Source organism: Microcebus murinus, chromosome 4 (genome assembly GCF_040939455.1).
Source record: "Microcebus murinus isolate Inina chromosome 4, M.murinus_Inina_mat1.0, whole genome shotgun sequence".
NCBI classification, from domain to species: Eukaryota; Metazoa; Chordata; class Mammalia; order Primates; family Cheirogaleidae; genus Microcebus; species Microcebus murinus.
In genome coordinates this window covers 81,059,225-81,079,047 of record NC_134107.1, presented here as the reverse complement: position 1 = coordinate 81,079,047, position 19,823 = coordinate 81,059,225, and the positions used below count along the sequence as shown (strand labels likewise).

The window sequence follows — 19,823 nt, the reverse complement described above, 5'->3', positions numbered from 1 at the left end:
AATTCTCTCTCTCTCTCTTTTTTTTTCTTTAATAGAAAATGTCCCAGCTGAAGTGTTACAGCTCGCACACAGGAACTGCAAGCCTCCTTTGCTCTACTCTAACCAACACTTCATAGAAGAAGACTCTCAAGGCCAAGGGAAATGCTTAGATTTAGCATCTAGAACAGGACCAGGGGCTTCAGTCTTCTAATGCCCATTGCTGTTTGACTATCTTTTTCCAAACTGAATAAATTATGTGTTAGAGAGTTTACAATGAAGCAATGTTAAAGGGACAACCAAATGCATTATGTTAAAATGTTTGTTGTGTGCTCAGGCATAAGCTTTGCTCTAGCAGCTCATTACATTGTAAATTCACCTGTATTCTATGATGGTTCAAAACAAATATTCAGAAATAAAATAAGTCTAGTCTGTAAATCTTCACATAATGCCCTTAATCCAGTTTCCTTGGTGCTTCCTATATAACCAATTGTCATGGTTTATCCTCCTTCCCTCCGAGATCCAGTATACATTCAGCACTAGTATTCCCCTGAAGGACATGAGTGACACCTGTGGCTAAAGCAGTGATAGTAGAGGGACTGGTTGTTTGGTGATATGATTTAGATGCTTGGCCCCTCCAAATCTCACGTTGAAACTTGATCCCCATTGTTCAATGTGAGGCCCAGTGGAAGTGTTTGGGTCATGAGGACAGATACTTCATGAATGCCTTTGTACCCTGCCTGTGACAATGTGTGAGTTCTTGTTGGATTAGTTCATGCTTGTTGTTTAAGAGAGTCTGGTACCCCCTCTCCCTCTTTTTGCTCCTTCTCCCCTCATGTGACACTCCTGCTCCTTTGCCTTCTGACTTGATTGGAAGCTCCCTGAAGCCCTCACCAGAGGCAGATGCTGGCACCATGCTTCTTATCTGCAGAACACTGAGCCAAATAAACCTCTCTTCTTTATAAATTTACCTCACCTCAGGCATTCATTTATTGCAGTGCAAAATGGACTAACACAGTAGAGCATGTTTAAGGGCATTCTACCTATGTCTCTGGTTTTGCATTTGTAGAAAGTCAGATACATTAAAGACTGGAGACCTATTTTACCTAGAACTCAATGTCAAAAAACTTCATATGATCACCAAGGCAAAACAATACTGAGGGAGTCAAAGTGAGTCTAAGCAGTGGAAGAAGAAAAATGATAAAAGATTTTTGAAATAAGTTTCTTGTTTCTTATGCTTTTTCTCTGGCTATACATGGTTTTATGAACTCTGGTGTTTTTCATACTAAATGCTCAATTTTGGGGGACAGAGCTTGCATAATTTTTTTTTTTTTTTTTTTTTTTTGAGACAGAGGCTCACTTTGTTGTCCAAGCTAGAGTGCAATGGTGTAATCATAGCTCACTGCAACTCAAATTCTTGGACTCAAAGTATTCTCCTGCCTCAGCCTCCGGGGTAGCTGGGAGTACAGATGTGTACCACCTTCCTTGGCTAATTTTTATATTTTTTGTAGAGACTGGGTATCACTATTACCAGTGTTGGGGCTTGCATCTTTTAAGTTCTTTTTATTCCTTATCTCATGACCAACTAGAGTTCTCGGCAATAATAGAAATATCAAATAAATCTCTTCTCTTTGCACAACCATGGAGCCCCTGAAAGGTGGAGAAATCTTTGAGATTTTGTAGGCTTGAGAAATACAACAATACAGTCCTTAAAGAGTTAATAAAACTCTGTACCTACATAGTTAACTCTTTATAACCATTTGAAGGTAAAAAATATTAAACTATAGATATTATTAATCTCAATGTAGATTTGAAATCTGCTTAAACTATGCAACCATAAATGCACAAATTCTGTTAGCAATTGGCAGCTATTTAAAATGGTTAGTATCCTAGAACTAAAATAATCAGTTTTTTTTCTACATTGTTTATTATAGCAAGAAAAATATATTTTGCCTATTGCCTGTGATGTTCATACTATACTCTTCCTATCAGAATCCAACCAACTTAATTGTTACATTTCAGCCCACTATAGTAATTATGCCTAAAATTATTTTCTCCTCCCTTCCTACATCCAGTTTTCTATGGTACCTATAGACTACTACCACCTATAGACTACTACCACCTAAGACTTAATGTATCCATAACTCAACTATTTTTCCTATCCTAAACCAACTTCTTCATTTCTTAGTTAAAAAGAAACAGTCAGAGCCAGAAATATGAGTTCCTTTTCTCCCTCAAATTCTATCTCAGTGGATTAATCAATTAATTAAATATGATTAAAGAGTAATCACATTGAAAGTGCTCAAATGATGTTAAGTAGGCATATTAAGATTTTCTTCATAATTTCAAAAATTAACAGAAATAAAATATTTTATTTTGAAATGAACAGAAGGAAAAATGCAATTTAAAAACCCTGTATTAATAAAAAAAATGCCAGTGAAAAGAGGTCAAATGAATCATTGAAAAAATCAGAGTGACTAATACAAAATGATATGGTAAAAATAAATGTAAATGTGCTAATCTCATTAGTTAAAAGATAGGCACTCAATAAAAATTTGTTGAATGAAAAGATAAGTAAAATATTTGATATAATAAAATATGCACTGTTTTGAGAGGTGTATGATTCCATTATTAAAAAAGTTTTTATTTGTATTCAAGCTATACACAAAATGCACATTATATGATATAAAATACATCAAAGGTTGAAATCCCAGTTTCATCACTTATACCTATGAAAGCTTAAGTGTTTCACTTTCTAATGGTTAGATTCCTCAATGGTTAGATTCATCCCTCATATCATGGGGATGAAAATAATTTTTAAGTTTTAAATATTTTGTAAGGATACATGATTATTGTACTATAAAGTGATATATTCATATATCTTTTTTACTCTAGCTTTATACTTTATTCATGAATTTTAGTCCCAGTTCAATATATGCTTTTGAATGTTTTTACACATAATAAAATCAAAATATATTTAAATTAAAATATTAATTACCGATTTCTTTATTTAAAAAGTACCTATGATGACAGTCTGTAAATCATAAAATAATTTGACATATGTTTATACGTTTTATGAGATTTATTTTTACATTTTTACAGAGTTTTTCTTCATAGTATAATCCTAAATTTCAAAACTACTACTAAACTAACAGCGAAATTTTTAGGCAACCAAAAATCCTTTTGGATAGATGTACTTGACAATCTAGAAGCATGTATTTATTGCCTCGTAGATGAATAACCACCTCAGTAACCAATCAAGATATTTGCACTCACATATGTTGCTGAAAGGGAATTAGTATTAATCTCTTGACAAGAAAACTAGGAAATTTAGAAAATAAGTCAATCCAAGCTTTTGGTTTTATTTTTAAAAAGGGTGCATTGTGCATACATTTGAAGTAATAAGAAAATGGATCTGTGGGCTATTACCAAATATTATTTAATCTTCGTTTACGTATAAACTGCTTTATCATTTCATAGAGCATTAACTGAATCATAGTAACTACTATACTTTGAAATTATAATAACTGAATATGATATTAAGTGACCCAAATATCTGTCATGAATATGGGTTACAGTGAACAAATAGCAGAAGGCTGGCAGGAACTATCTAAAACCCTGAAGAAAACCTCAACTATTAGAATCCACATGTTTATCAGTCATTTAACATGGATTTAAGTGTCAGATACTGTGGTAAATAATGGGAATATGAATTGGAAGGCAGAAAGCTTAGTACCTCCAAAAAAATACAAAATCTACTCGGAGAAACATTAAAATAATATTTAAAAATATTGGTTAACTTTTGGTCTGACACTTTAGTTCATATAATAAAATTCTGATAAATAAAATTTAAAATCTAATTAGGATTTGAAAGGAAGAAGTAAAACAAGAGTGGGGAACAAAATGGAATCAAGTATCAGTTAAACAAATATGCTGTGATAATCTCCATGACTATTTGGATGAGACACATTTGTGTCTGAGATTTCTAGCATGCATCTGGTTATCAGTTTCATAATATCCAATCTCATCTCATCAAAACAAAAACAGTTTTTGATGTCATGGCCAATAAATGCCAGATCAGAGACTTAACAATGGCTTATTCTTTCTTCACTTTCTCTGATTCTTCAGGAAAGCTTTTTTGACCATATTTTCCTAAGATATTTCAAAGTTCTTCTTTTAATGGAATAAGCAAGGCATTAGAATTAAATCACCATTTCAGATCACAATTATGAGAAAAAGGTAAATGGTAAGAAAGGATTTTTTTTCACTATATAGCTGATCTATTTATGCCCATTCTTATTTGTGATTTCTCTCTCAAGTTTCTGATTGTTATTTATTGACTAAAACCTTGGCTCATTTTATTAGTTTCTGAATATTATGCATAGATTCATTCAGTAAATATATTTTTTCTTTTTTTTATTTCAGCATAATAAGGGGGTACAAATGTTAAGGTTACATACATTGCCCTTGCCTCCCCTCCCCCCCTCGAGTCAGAGCTTTGTGTCAGGCATTGTCCCGGGCTTTGGGGCTCAATAATGAATAAATCCTACAAAATCCCTGTGTTCATGGAATTTACCTTCTAACTGAAGGAGATGGACTATGAATAATTAAGTAAGTAAATTTATACAGTATATGGAAAGTAGTGTTATGGATAAAAATAAAGCAGAGGAAAAGGAAAGGAATTGTGGGGTATGAATCAAAAGGAGATCAGAAAAGATTTTACTAAGAAGGTGAGATTTGAAGGAAGACATGGATGCGATGGATGAGCCATTCATAAACCTGGGGTATGAGTAATGGAGGTGTAGGTTGGTTTCTATTGAAGTTTCTTTTCCTAGCTTGCAGATGGCCACCTTCTTACTGTGTTCTCCCCATGCAGGACAGAGAGTGAGCCCTCTGACATCCTTCTTATAAAGTCACTAATAATATCATGAAGGCTCCACCCTCAAGACCTCAACTAAAAGCACTTTCCAAAATCCCCATCTTCAAGTACTACCTACTATGGTCTCAATTTTTATGGCCCCCCAGAATCTATATGTTGAAATCCTAATGCCTAAACTGATGGTGTTAGGAGGTAGGACCTTTGGCCAGTGATGAGGTCATGAGAGTGGAGCCCTCACGAATGAGATTAGTGCCCCCATAAATGAAGCACAAGAGAGATGCCTCACCTTTTACACAATGTGAGGACACAGTGAGAAAGTGCTGTCTAGGAACCAAAAACTGAGCCTTCATCAATAGAATTGCTGATGATGTGTATATGGAGTACAGGGAAAGTGAGAAGTGAGGAATGATTCTAAGGCCTGATGCATTGGCAGGAATCAAATGTCTATTAATAGAGGTGGAGAGACTGGAGTGGAAAAGGTTTGGGGAAGGTACAACCAGCAGTTCACTTTTAGACATGGTCAAACTTGAAGTGCCCATTAACTATCCAAATACAAATGTTGAGTAAACAGTTGGAAATACAAGCCAGAATCCTGGATAGAGACATACATTTGGGAGATGTCAATCTTTAAAGCCTCATATTCAGGTGAAAACTAAGAAAGTTAGGGTTTATTAAGGAAATAAGAAGTTAAAGGGCTGACATCTGGGGGACTATAACATTATTTAATAAGAGTTTGAGGATATGAGACAAAATCTGCAAAGGAATTTAAGAAGCAAGAGAGGAGAAAAATGAAGAGTATGCAATCTTGTAAGCTAAATGGAGGAAAGTGTTTTATGGAGAAAGAAGTGACATGAAAACTGAAAACAATCCAAATATTCATCAACTGAGAAATGGATTCACAAAATGCAGTGTGTCTTGCAACAAAATCCTATTCATCAATATAAAGTAACAAACTATTGATAAATGCTACAACCTGTATGAATCTCAGATTCTGCTGAGTAAAAGAAGCCAAACACACACACACACACACACACACACACACATACAAACACACACAAATTGAACATTGTATGATTCCATCCATTAAAATGAACTTTCTAGAAAAGGCAAAATTACAAAGACATAAATCAGAGCAGTAATTGCCTGTGGGCATGGGTAGGAGAGGGGTTGAATGATTTTTTGGAATGATATAAGTGTCCTATGACTCGGTTTTGGTGATGGAGATACAATTGTATCAATTTACTAAAACTCATTGAATTGCACACTTAAAGTGGATGAAATTTATGGGATACAAATTGCACTTGAAAAAATCTGTTAAAAAGAGAGAGAGTAGAGACAGAGTGGGGGGCACACACATACATAGAGAGGGAGACTGAATAGGAGGAATGGAATTGGATAGAGAATATGCACACAAAGCTTTTGAAAAGTTTTGCTATAAAGGGGAGCAGAAAAATGAGGTGGTAGATGCAGAAGGACATGGGTCAGGGAAGTTTTACCATGTTTTGTTTTTAGATTGAGGAAAGAACACATGTTCACATGTAGATTTTATCTGATCCAGAAGAGTAAACAATCTTTGGTAACAACGCAGAGGAAAGAAAAAGAATTGCTAAAATAATTTCTATTTGTAGGTGAAAAGGGATAAATTACACTGCACAAATTAAGGGACTGGCCTTGGAAGTGCAAACAATGCATACACTATACTATGCTCAAGAATGGGAAGTTAGAGTGTCTGGCTACAGATGCTAATGGGTGTGTGACAATGATAAGTGCTGTGGAAGTTATCTTCTGATTGCTTTCCTTTTCACAGTGGGATAGGATGCCAGCTGAGAGTGAGGAGGGGAAGACACATTGAAGATTTAAGGTGAATTTCAAGTTCATAGTTTGGAGTTTAAATTGAGATCAGTTTGCATCACTGGTTTTGTTTTGTGTGTGTGGTTTTATTTTTTTGTGGGTTTTTGTTTGTTTTTACAGTCATATTAAATTGAAAAGGTTCAAGTATGCAGTAGACTAAGAGTTAGATTTACGCCAAGAATAGGGCTTTGCCAACTGTCAAGTCAGTGTGAGGAAGCAAAAGAGGGATGAGCAAATTGAAGTTGTATGGAAGAAAATGATGATGGAAGCAGAAAAGTGAGAATCAAAGGAGGGAAAGTAGAGTAAAAAGTGGGTAATATCAATGATTTTTCAATTTCCATGAGAATAAGGAATGGTACTAGAGGAATGAGCAGCAGACAGTACATACTGGTCAGAATATGATGCTTGTAAGTGTGGCAACTGAGAGATTGCACTATTGGTAATAACAGATAAGTGGCCTTGATTGAGTGGCTGAGGTTGTTTGTAAAACAAGATCATTGAGAAGTCATCTTCCTTTAAACATATTGATCCCAATTACAGATCACATTATTATTTATTTAATCAATTATTAATACATATTCTTATCTCATGTTTATCTTATCACATATACAAATCATTATGCTATATGGATGCCAGAAATCTCTGCATAGTTTTCCCTGCCAATGGGACGATTCATCTATGTGTAATCTTATAGTTTTGCTTTAGAAATCTTTCTCTCCCATTTCACTTTTTTGAAGTTCCAACAGCATTTCAATATATATTATATCTCAGAAAAATCATGCTTTTTTTCCACAGGGGTAACTCCATGTTGTTAACTCCTGTCAGTCTGGTGATGGAGTCATTCATCTTCTATAGAGCCTGTCTATTTTTGTACTCCTCTTCCTCATCCTTCTCCCTCTCTTCCTCTTCTTTCTTCTTTCTTCTTTTTGTGATCTCTTAACAATTATTCATCTAATACTACCCTTCAAACTAAATCTTTCTAATAACCAACACTAGACATGATCTATATTAATGCTATAGGCTATCCCTAAATCTACTATAAATTTTTGTCTTATCCATGAAAAAAGTTAAAACATATATTGCCTTGAATGAATCTGGATTTAGATGCAGGTAAGACTAGATATTTTTACTATAAACTCCTCAAGCTGCTCACAGAAGGATTAGAGTAACTGAATTGACTTATAGAAATTAAATGGGTGCAACTCATAAACTATTCCTAATTGTGAGTACTGAGTTTCAAATCAAAATGTTTTCAAAAATATTTTCTGTTAAAATGTAGCCTACCTTTCAATTAAAAACAAAATTAGGAGGGTCAGTTAAAGGTAAGAAACTTTAAGAAAATTGATGTAGGTCCTTTTGTTATTTTTGTTAAGAATTATCTACTATAGAACCATATTGGTCTCTATTAGTACACTGACAATACAACCTAGAAACAAATATGACTGCCATATTAAATAAAGAAAGAAAAATGATTGAGATACTAGGACCTTGAATACTGTTTTCAATTGTTAACTAAGTTCTTATTTGGTTCTCTCTCTCTCTTTCAATCTCCCTATAATTGATGCTGGCCACTCTTAAATCATATTATAAGAAAACTATACTGAGGTACAAAGGGGTACTCATCCAAAATTATAGGTCTTAAAATGAATATAATTAGCTGTGAGTTGGCAAAAGAGCATATAATTAATCTGAGTACAGTTTACTATTCTGTTTTCCCCAAACCCCATGAAGTACTCACCTCTCACCATGACTTTTACAAGCAAGACCTCAAGAAGCCAAAAACATAATCAATAAATTATAGTTTTGTTTGAAACTCAGAAAACATTTCTTAGCAGTTTTTATCCCAGTGTGGCAAAGAACACCATAAACAACCAAGTACCCAGCTTATCTTCTGAAACAAGATGCACATTGGTATTCAGTTAACTCAACTCTGACACTCAAAACAATTTTGAAAGGTTTTCATTCTCTCAGTTTATCGCTTCCCTTGTGCTCCAAGCAATATATTCCTCACCCATGTCAGGTAGGGGCATAACCATGACAGTCAACAGTTAGAATGGCAAGAAAACAATCTTATCATAAGAGTTCAGTGTCCTGTCCAATGGTATTTAGAGTATATGACCCTTAATTACTCATCTAGTATCTGGTACATGTCAAGAAAACCATCCACATTTCACCTGAAATGTTCAGCTATCTAAAAGAATGAACACTGTCTAAAAGAATGAACATATAGTAAAAGCAAGCAGCAGCAATATAGAATGAGATCCTACTATACCTGGTGAATGAGGCGGAGGAGAACACATCAGAACAACTCCCTGGCCTTCCCTCACAGAGACTGCACTTCTTGTCCGGCCACTAAAATTTCCCAGATCTGTCAACATAACACAGCATTTAGATGCAAGGCAACAAAGGAATTTAAAGAATTACTACTATTTTAACTTGTGCTTATTTTTCTATTACTATCCTGACAAAGTTTCTTTTTATTTGTTAAGCAATGAGAGGAAGGCCTTAAAAATAGATCTATACCATCAATTTGAAATACCAAAATTTAAATAAATCTATACCATCCATAGAAACAACACATTATGTATTTCTAGTTAGAGTGCATATAAGTTAGTTGCCAGTGTAGGAAGAATCTGGACAATACAGCATTTTTAAAACATTAAATAGTTCTTTATTTCTTTATAAGATTTCCTACCAATGTTGATCTTTTTATTATAAATAAAGCCCATTCATTCAGAGTGAGAGAAAAAAAATAGTGGTTAGCTGTGCCTGGTGTCCATCTGCCTCCTCGTTATATGTCCTGCTAAGCGTGGTATGTAAAACCAAGCATGAATTTGCCAAACTGGAAAGACTTGCATGCTCTGACAAAATATAATGAGGATATGAAGTGTTCTTTTTCTATAAATTTGAATGAGAAAGTCATGTTACTTTTATGGAAGCCTAGAATGGACTCTATGAATTAATTATACTCATCCATTTTGATTAGTTTGAGAGTATTACAGTTATTGAAACACTCACTTTTATGTATGAGGAACTATAGCATTGAAACTCAATTGCCTTTGCTTAAATTATGTTGCATTTGCACAATTTGAAAAGACTTTCTGAGAAGAAAGTGGCCCAAAAGGGAATGATGTGTAATTTTATTTGTATTTCTATTATTGCTTATTAATCTATTCATATCTTGGTACATATGCTCTTTTCCCTTTTCTTGGGCTAAGTTGATCAATGACATGGTTTTTAGAATAGTTTCTTGCAAATGGTAGGAGTTCAATATTTTTATAAATAAATATTGTCCTCAGAATTCTGGGTTTGTAAAATCATGTTTCCATGGTGAGAAATGCTCCTTGAAAATGTTCTGCCATTCCTTGCACACATTGTAAAAGAGGCACACATTGTAAAAGAGATTTTTTAGAATCTTTTAATGATTTCATACTAACATAGTCTGTTTCACAGCACTACAAGATAGATCTTCAAGTTTATTAATCTCACAAATGATATTAAATAAGAAAACATACAAGATGAATATGAAGGAGATAAATCTCTAGTCTTTAATATACAAAGAGGAATCCCATACATTATTTTTATTGAGGTGAGTAACAATTTATATATTTGGTGAATTTATAACCAAACCTTCCTAAAATGATCCAAAATAATAGATAACTAATGAATTGTGAAGACATGATGCCAAATGAATAATACTCAGAGAGGTATTTATTACTGGAAAAAGTATTTAGGGTTTTATACATAATTCTATGTAAAGTATTAAGCTTTTCACAAAGTAGAAAGACAAAAAACAAATGAACAGTTCCAGTTCTATCCTTTTTTTTTTTTTTTTTGTGGAGGGGTGTTGTTATTTAAAAAAAAAAACATACAGACTGACTTCTGTAAAAATCAAGTTTATTAATTTTTCAAATATATATACCCCCCAGGGTTGCTCCTCTGATCTCCATTGCCAAATATTATGTTTGCCTCTTTTAAACTTCATATATATATTACAACTTATACATTCGTGTGTGTGAAACAAACACATATATGCAAATCATGGCTTTAAACTCATATGCATTGATCCTTAGGGATAGAGGCTATCTTTTCCCCAACAAATGATCTCCATATGCAAACAAAGTATGGCAAGGTTTCTACCCTGACTTCCTTTACTGTACTTCTAAAAATACAGCACAGCATGTAGTGAGGCAGTGGTTGCAGTAGGGCTGTAATATCTCTTCAGGGATTCTATGGTTTTACTTTCCTCTTTTCATCTTCATTGAATTTATAAATTCTAGGAGGCCATTTGGATATCAATTTATTTTAACTGAATTTCTTAAGGTGTTTCTAAAAAGCATATGCCTGGTTCAATACATTTACTACAGGTTTATATTATGCTTATTATGACATTGCAAATCAATCTATTGTATTTAAAATATAATAGAAATGACCTAAATTAATGTCTGTTTCTGAGGAATTGAAGTACAGGCATGGCCTAGAATTTAGACACAAAAAAGGAAAGAAAACTATAGAAGCATTATGACCTGATTGTGTTTTGAGATCACAATTACCCAAAAGATAACACTTCACTGTAATTGCTTTATTTTGTATCAACTGTTAATACAATTACAGTTCAACATTTCCTCATAGAATTATCTCTGTGTCATTATTTTCTGGAAAGTATAGCACTAGCGGTACAAAGATAAATGGAATTTTTTCAATTGTGAATAGATTTTTTTTCTTCTTTCTTAAAGACATATAAAGAAATACTAAAAAGTAGTCTGCACTTTCATAGAAAGTGGACATTTCTCATTTAACTCCTTCCTCCTATAAAAAAAAAAGTGAAGCATTATAATATATAATGCAAAAGTGTTTTTTGTACCAGGCAAGACTCCAGTTGATCTAAGCAGAATGATTTCTGTGAAAAAATTCTTGGTTGATGCAAGGATGGAGGCTAGAGTGAATAGTCTGTGTGAAAACAGCTGATTGTTCGTCTCTCATTGAGAACAAAAATCTGTTAGCTTCTTTGGGGTATTTGTCAAGAAAAAAAAAATATTTCAGTGGATGTACATGCAGTTTGAATGCTTATCAAATTATTTTAATAGATTATACATTTTATATATCAAGAAGAGAAATGAAAACAAAAGACCAAAAACTTTTATGGATATGGGCTTTAATTATTTTATTGCAATTTATACAAGGTCCAAAATAAATGTCATAAGTTCAAGTTTTTATGTTTAAGGGAAAAAAAGAGTAAAAATAAAAATCCTAATACAAGAACTTTAAAATTCAAATTCAGACTGTAAACTGAAATAAACATCTTTCTATACTTACTATAAAGCACATGGACAAATAGATAAGCAATAGACTGGAGGAGGAAGTTTGTGATCAAGAGTCAGAAAGCCCCAGACTTTGTCTTTGCTCAGACTGTTTTTTTTTTCTGAGTTAAGCAGATCATGCAGAGAATTATAAGGGACCTTTACCTACACTGCAGCTTACAGTATTATCGTGACTTTTCATCCTAGAAGAACTATGTAAAGAAAAAAAGGTATGTAATAACTGATGTGACTGAAAGCCTTAGGTGAAAGAATGTACATTCAGGATGTGTGATTTGATCCATCTTGCCTATATAGACAAATAATCTTACAAATTTCTTTAACAAATATTATTTGATGCCTACTGCACACCGAACACTATGTTAGGTACTTATTATACAGAAAAACTGTAAAGGAAGTATATAGATATACAAATGAACTAATCATACTTACTTGGGCCAATAGTCTATAGCTCAGGAGAATCTGGGTCAACAATTAGGCATATGAGCCCAACCATCACAACTTCAACTTGTCACAGCCACAAATTGCACAAGTGACCAATACATAACCATGATCATTTAACATGTAGCACTTCACACAATCCCTCTAAATGTGAGCTATAAACACATGAACACAAGCATTTACATACACGCCCAGATACACACTTTAGGTTCTTTCCTTCCTTCCTTTCTTTCTTCCTTCTTTTTTCCTTCTATCCCTCCTGAATTCCTTCTGTTACTATGTTCTTCTCTGAATTATTCCACAGAGGATTTGACACAACTTAAAATACTTAGGTATATAATACAAAAAATAAAACAATAGTTTAGGAATTCCAGGTGAAGGTAAAATGAGTATGATAATAATCCTGTAAGGTAAGATAAGCCCTTATGAATATATATTATATACTTTCATAAATTACTGGAGTGAGCCACAAATTTGACTTTAAATTTAGGAAGGCCAAAAACAAGATGGAGATGCCTCCAGTCTTTATGATCATGGTTATTATAAGATCAAAAATTAGAGCAACTCAAGAGAAGCACATGTTAACCTCTAAGAGGAATTTCTCATGCCATGCTTCATAGTTGGTGGTATAGTGAGAACCAGAGTTGGTGGTATAGTGAGCTGAGCAAATTTCCAAACCAATTAGCAAGGTTTTCCTTGTTCTTTTTTCTTTAAAAAAAAAAAAAATCCTCCAGAGACACAATAAGTAGGTAGCTCACACACATCTGAAAAATGTTTCAAAAATCAAACCCTAAAAATAATTAAAGTGTTAGAAAGAGAGTACAGGAATCTTGTAGGAAGGACAGTGCATAAGGGATTCTGGACACTGATCTTATGATATTAGAATATTAAATACAATAGGTTGGTTTAGTTATTGGGGAGGAGTAAAGGAAAATGATTAAGACAGGAGGATACATGCCACACAATTAGGAATAAAATGCTGCTGTTCATCTTTCTGCTGGGCTAACTTATTCTTAAATGTGTTCTGAATAAGTGGCAATTTTAAGCTTACAGGAGTTGTGAGTTTGGAAGAAAGAGTGGGGAGTGCTCATTTTCAGTTGTATTTGGTTATACAATTTATCCTGTAGGTGGTGCTAGTGAATTTTAGACTGTCAAAAGCTCCAGGCATTCTCAATTATTTCTCTAATTTTAAAGGTGCTTGAGTACAGATATATTAAAAATTCTAAACATTTTTATAAAATTGGGACTTGACTTTTAACAAATAAAACCAGTGAAAAAGGCAAATCATATTAGAGTAGGTATCAGAGACTTGAGTTTTATTTAGTTTCATTAATTACTAACATTTGGGTGTCAGATTCATTATATGTAAGATGGAGGAATGGAGCTGCGTGCTCTTTTTGAGAGGCCTTGAGGCTTTAATTTCTATGATGTCTATAAAAACAACTGACAAGTTTTCTAATATTGACTTGGTATTTGTTGCCTAACTTGCAAAGTGACTACATATTAAAGTCTTTCATCAGCTCTGTTTATGGTTCCTATTATTATCATTAGGATTATTCAGGTCATAGTCAGCTCTTTGGTCCCATGCAAATATTCTGTAATAAAAATTTGTCAGACTTCATTCAGAAACTATTTTTGATGTTCTAAAATGGTTTTTTTTTAATTTTTTAAAATATTTATTTATTTATTTATTTTTGAGACCCAGTCTCACTCTGTAGCCTCGGCTAGAGTGCCATGGCGTCAGCCTAGCTCACAGCAACCTCAAACTCCTGGGCTCAAGCAATCCTCCTGCCTCAGCCTCTTGAGTACCTGGGACCACAGGCATGTACCACTATGCCTGGCTAATTTTTTCTATTTTTAGTAACGACAGGGTCTTACTCTTTCTCAGGCTGGTTTTGAATTTCTGAGCTCAAGGAATCCTCCTGCCTCAGCATGTCAGAGTTCTAGGATTAGGCTTGAGCCACCACGTCCTGCCCTAAAATGTTTTTTTTTTTTTTTTAAGTGGGGAGGACAATAAAAGAAAATGAATGAAAATAATCACACTAGCTACTATCATATGTATTCTATTCCAGGCTTTCTAAAAATTAGATATTGCTTTCACCTTTATAAAGATTACTAAATTTATGTGAAAAGCAAATAAAAATTAACTTCAGTCAGACAGTTAACAATTAGTGAGTTGGCAAATCAAGTCAATGTGATTGATTCTAAGCTTTTTTAAAAAACATTAGGACAAAAGCAATTCAACATTTGGAACTTAGATCAAATTGGTTTTAGAAATTTAAAGATAATCTTCAATAAGGATATCTTATTAAAATCAATTTCTGGCAGATGAAAGACACAAAATGAGAAAATTAGTGAAGAATACAAAAAATAATTGTTTCATTTATTTTGAGAAAGAATTAAATTAACATTTTCCAATATATAGTCATTGTCTGCACATAAAAGCTATCGTACTCTACAACAAGCAAGATTCTTAACAATAGTTTAGGAGCTATTTGAAGAATTTGATTGTTGAAGGATATTTTGACTGAAAGACATAGAAACATGAGGCTTTGTGGTATTTTATTGGCAATTGTGAACTTGTGAGTTTGTGATCAATTTGGAAGTAGCTATAGCAGGGCTTACTATCCCCTTTCATTGATGGGAACACTGACACTAAGATTAAGTAATAAGAATAAAAACTCATGGCAGAAAAACTCTGAGCCTTTAGATTACTAATTCAGTTTTGTAAATAACTTTTTTTTGATCTAGAGCTACTCTAATACTCTTAGTTTAGAAAGTTTTCAATCAATAAAAAATATTTTTAAACATTTTCCTATTATACCACATGAAATAATGCTATAATTCTTTTAAATGTTTGTTATAAGTCATCTGTGAATAGAATATTATATCACCTTTAGAAAATGTTAATTTTTTAATAAAAATTGTCTCTGTAGAATATCAGTTGAGCTAAATATAGGTGTCTCAAAAAATACACTCATCTATTATAAGAATTGAATTAAGATACAGCTGGAGATGTGATAAGATAAATCTACAAGAGATAATGACAAGATGTAATGAAACTTTCTTCAGCTCCATTTTTTCTTTGGTTATATATATATAACAGGTCAGATGAATAATCTCTTCCTATGGCTTACCATTTTCACTTTACATGTTATCAGACATGAATCATCCCTCCAAAGAGTTCACTGATTATAAAAAGGAAATCAAAGCAAACCAGCTTGCTTGCCTTGAAAGAGACAACTTTAACTACATTTTAAGTAAAACAGTAAATCACAATTGCTTTTTAAAATGATAAATTGTCCACAGCATGTGATAAAAATGTTTTTTTGATCTTAGTTTTTTTGTGTGTGTGTTAAAAAAAGCTACTTCAACCGTGAATAATATACATGGTAAAATAATTTTAAATGTGAAAGTTATATGTAAGTGCATTTAGATATTCATGAAGATATTCTATGAACTCTGGCAGAGGTTGTATACATCTGATGAAATAACTACCTTCTACATGAGCAATTGCATAAATAATCCTTATTTGCTTACTACTTCTAAGTTCAATTATTTTCTAAATTCAGGTCAGTCTTAATTCATTAAAAGTCTCAGTAAATTTTAAAACTGAGCATTAAGAAAAGAAAAACATAAAAGAAATAATAGAGAGTGTACAAATGTTTTGAGTATTATAAACCCATGGAGATTGGGAAAGGGTGTCATTTAGTAAAACCAGCAAATCATTTAGTACGATACCTGTAATTCATAGATCTTTTTATTTTCTCTCAAACTTCCAGGCCTAACTACCTCTTCAGTTATTTATATTTTACATTATTTCATTATATCATTACTTCCTTGGTTATAACCACAACTCCTTATCCCTTTTTCCTTTCATTTTATTCCCCTGGCACAACTTCAACCTTGGTTAAATTGGTCTATATTGGTCTTATTTTGCAAGTGAATGTGGGTGGAGAGAAAACATTAAACCTGGTAACTAGTTTCACCCTAAATTCATGTCCATGAACTTCAGGGAGGCCGTTTGGGCTGTCTGGCAATCTCGGTATGTATGGAGTCCATTCTCTGTCAATCCTCTAGACAATAATTTTGCAACTAGTCTCTTTCAAAACAAACTTGTGCCCCTTCCCCTACTTCTTCCCTCTTACTTCGTGGAGAAAATAGAGGTAATCTAAAAACAACTGATGTATGTTCCATCTATGGGGGACACTGCAATGTCTTCCCTCGATCCATTGTCAGTGAAGGACTTTTGCCTTCACTATTGGAGTTCTGTTGACAGACAGCCTTCCCTCTCAGCCCCTTCAGCAACTGCCTTTGCTGAAGGGAACCACCTTACTCAAGGTTATATCCCTTCCTGGTGTAGCACAGAGCCAATGACTGATCAATGAGTGAGCATAATGACCTGACCATTCAAATCAATGCTATCTTCCTACCACTGGCCAAAACGTGATTGTGAAAGTAACCAATGGCATTGTTAATTTATTGATCAATCCCTTAGTCCTCACCTACTTGACCTATAAGAAGTGTTTAAAAGAGTTGATCGAGCTTTTCTTTTAAAAACAATTTCTTCACTTGGATTCCTTCTATTTCACTGAGCCATCCTCTGTACTTTCATTGGCTTATTCTTTCTCATCTCCCCAATATCTATACATTGCAGGGCCCCAGGTTAGCTGTTAGACATTTTCATTTCTCAATCTATACCATTCCCAAGGTTATCTTATCTTGCTCTTATGTTTACTACACATTTATACACTGAAGAATTCCCAAATTTTATTTGTGCTTGGATAGTTCTCTTGAATTACAACACACACACACACACACACACACACACACACACACACACAGAGTTTATTTGACATTTCTGCTTGGATGTTGAAAACACATTGCAAACATAACATATCTTAATAGGGCTCACATTTCACCCACCAATCTACCCTCTCCATATATTTCCTGTCAGAGTAAATGATTCTATTCTTCTAGTTGGTAAGATAAAAATCCCAAAGTCATCTGTGATTGCTATATGTCTACCACACCCCACGTACAGTTTATGGGAAAATTCTATTGGTACTATTTTACAACATCTGTAGAATCTAACAACTTCTAATCTCTTCTACAGATTTCATCCAGGCGTCCCTGACCTTGATTGTTGGGATAGTCGCCCTACTGACTCTCTGCTTCTTCCTTTGCTTCCTTTCTGTCTATTCTAGACGCAGCAGGCAGAATGACACTTAAAAGGAAATCAGATCATACACCAAATGGCTTCCTATCTCCCTGAGAGGAAAAGTGAAACTACTTACGATGTTCTATAGCCCCTAGACCAGGGGTCCTCAAACTTTTTAAACAGAGGGCCAGTTCACTGTCCCTCAGACTGTTGGGGAGTGTGCACTGCGGGCCCAGGATGAGCCGGCTGCTAAGCAGGACAAGCAGTGGTGGCAAAAACACCCGGAGGGCCGGATAAATGGGCCAGGCGGCCCACATGTGGCATGCAGGCTGTAGTTTGAGCCTGCCCTAGACCATCTACATTTTGTTCCTCTTTGCTGTTTCCTGCTATGCTCCTCTTCCCTCACTCTATCCTAGGATACTAGCCTCTGCTTTTCATCAAACATACCAGGTGTTGTCCTCTCTCAAGGATGGTTCTCCAACTAGAAAACTTTTTTCCCCTGATATAATCATGTCTGGCATCTTTACATCCTGTAGGGCCTTATTTCAATGTCGTCCTCATGGAGAGATCTTCCTTGAACATTCTATCTAAAAGTTCAACCCTATCACCCTTCACACATTCCTTATCCCTATTCCCTAATTAATTTTTCTCTGTGGTACTTATTCTCCAACAAATTATTATTTGTCTTGAGAATGTTATCCTCTTACTAGAATTTAGGTATACAAGAGCAGGGATTTTATCTGCTTTTTTCATTGTAATATGCCCAGACTATCGTCCTAGCTATTCTCTCTGCCGGAAGTCTCTCTCTACTAGATATTTGCATGGGTTTCTCTAACTTTGTTCAGGTTTCTGCTTGAATGTCACCTTTGTGGAAAAATCTTCCTTAATCACTAGGTTCCTCCTTTCTGTTCTCCCAATTTCTATTCCCCTTATTCTGGCTCCTTTTTCTTCATAATACTTATCACCAACTGACATATTATATAATAATGGTTTTAAAATTTACTATCCTCTGCAAACCACTAGGATTTAATCTTTATGAAAATAGGTACTTTGTCACTACTTAGAATAATGCCTATAGGTACCTAATAAATGAATGTCAAAGAAATAATTGAATCAAAACAATTGCATATTTGTATTTAGTATAATATTTTTACATGAGAAATTTTAGTTTTTAAATTTCTCAATTGTGAGAGATTTTACAAACATTGTACCATTATATCTTTTTAAAATTGTAATAGTATGATATCAAAAGTTCCCAATAAATACCAAATTTGACTGACAGATAACACTGAATCATATATGCATTATAATGATATTTCCAGAGCAGAAGTTTTTACTTAAGATTAAATTAAGTTAAAAGCAAAATGATAATGTGTATACCATTTTGATCTTTAGCTGAGGTGAAAGATGGATGATAGGGCAATTTTTAGAAAAGAGATTTCTTTTTTGTTGGTAGTGTTATAATTCCAAAACATTGTAGAGACCCCCATCTCTACAAAAGGCAAAAACAAAACCAAACAAAAATTAGCTTACAGTTTCTAGATGCAAGTAATTGGAATTTTTCATGACATCTGAATATACTCCCACAAATATACCTTATGCATAGCAGTCTACGCAACCAAATTCTGAAAACTATTCTTACTATACTGGTGTTAAGAATAGCAAAAGTTCTGATAAGCAGAATTATTTTAGCATAAATATTGTACTTGTGTGGCTTATTTTAATGAAGCTAGGATATGATGGGTGAAGTATCTTTTCTAAGATTGTCACCCTGCTCATAATGGCTAAAATTAAGTAGCTTAACAAAGAATCTGAAAATTATATTTAAAACATTACCATTAAAAATAAGGACTTTGGAGGCAAAAGAACTAGATTCTAATTCTGGTAACACTATTACAGAATCATCTTGGGCAAATTGTTTTATCTTATTATGCTTTACTTCCTAGCAAAAATGAGATAATTATACATGTGTTATAAGATTACTGTGAAAAAATTATTCTCTATATAAATAACCTACCCATATGACTGGCCCATAGTAAGCACTTGATAAATATTATTTTCCTTAAAAACTTCAGAGAGATGTATCATACAACTTCTGTTTATAAGCCTACATAACTTTCTTTTTTTCTCTAAATACTTTGAGCACGTGGAATGAAAAATTATCAAAATGTACTATTTGAGGACCATCTACAAAGTT

At 33.6% G+C, this 19,823-nt stretch overlaps 1 protein-coding gene across 2 annotated transcripts in view; it reads right to left on the bottom strand.

The window, feature by feature from the left end:
• CNTN5 (contactin 5) overlaps window positions 1-19,823 on the bottom strand; it is a 1,190,057-nt gene that overhangs the window by 381,146 nt on the left and 789,088 nt on the right. For both annotated transcript variants that reach the window (XM_076002462.1, XM_076002463.1), the window contains exon 7: window positions 8,979-9,074. In XM_076002462.1, coding sequence (XP_075858577.1) covers window positions 8,979-9,074 — 96 coding nt within the window. The remainder of the gene's footprint in view (window positions 1-8,978; window positions 9,075-19,823) is intronic.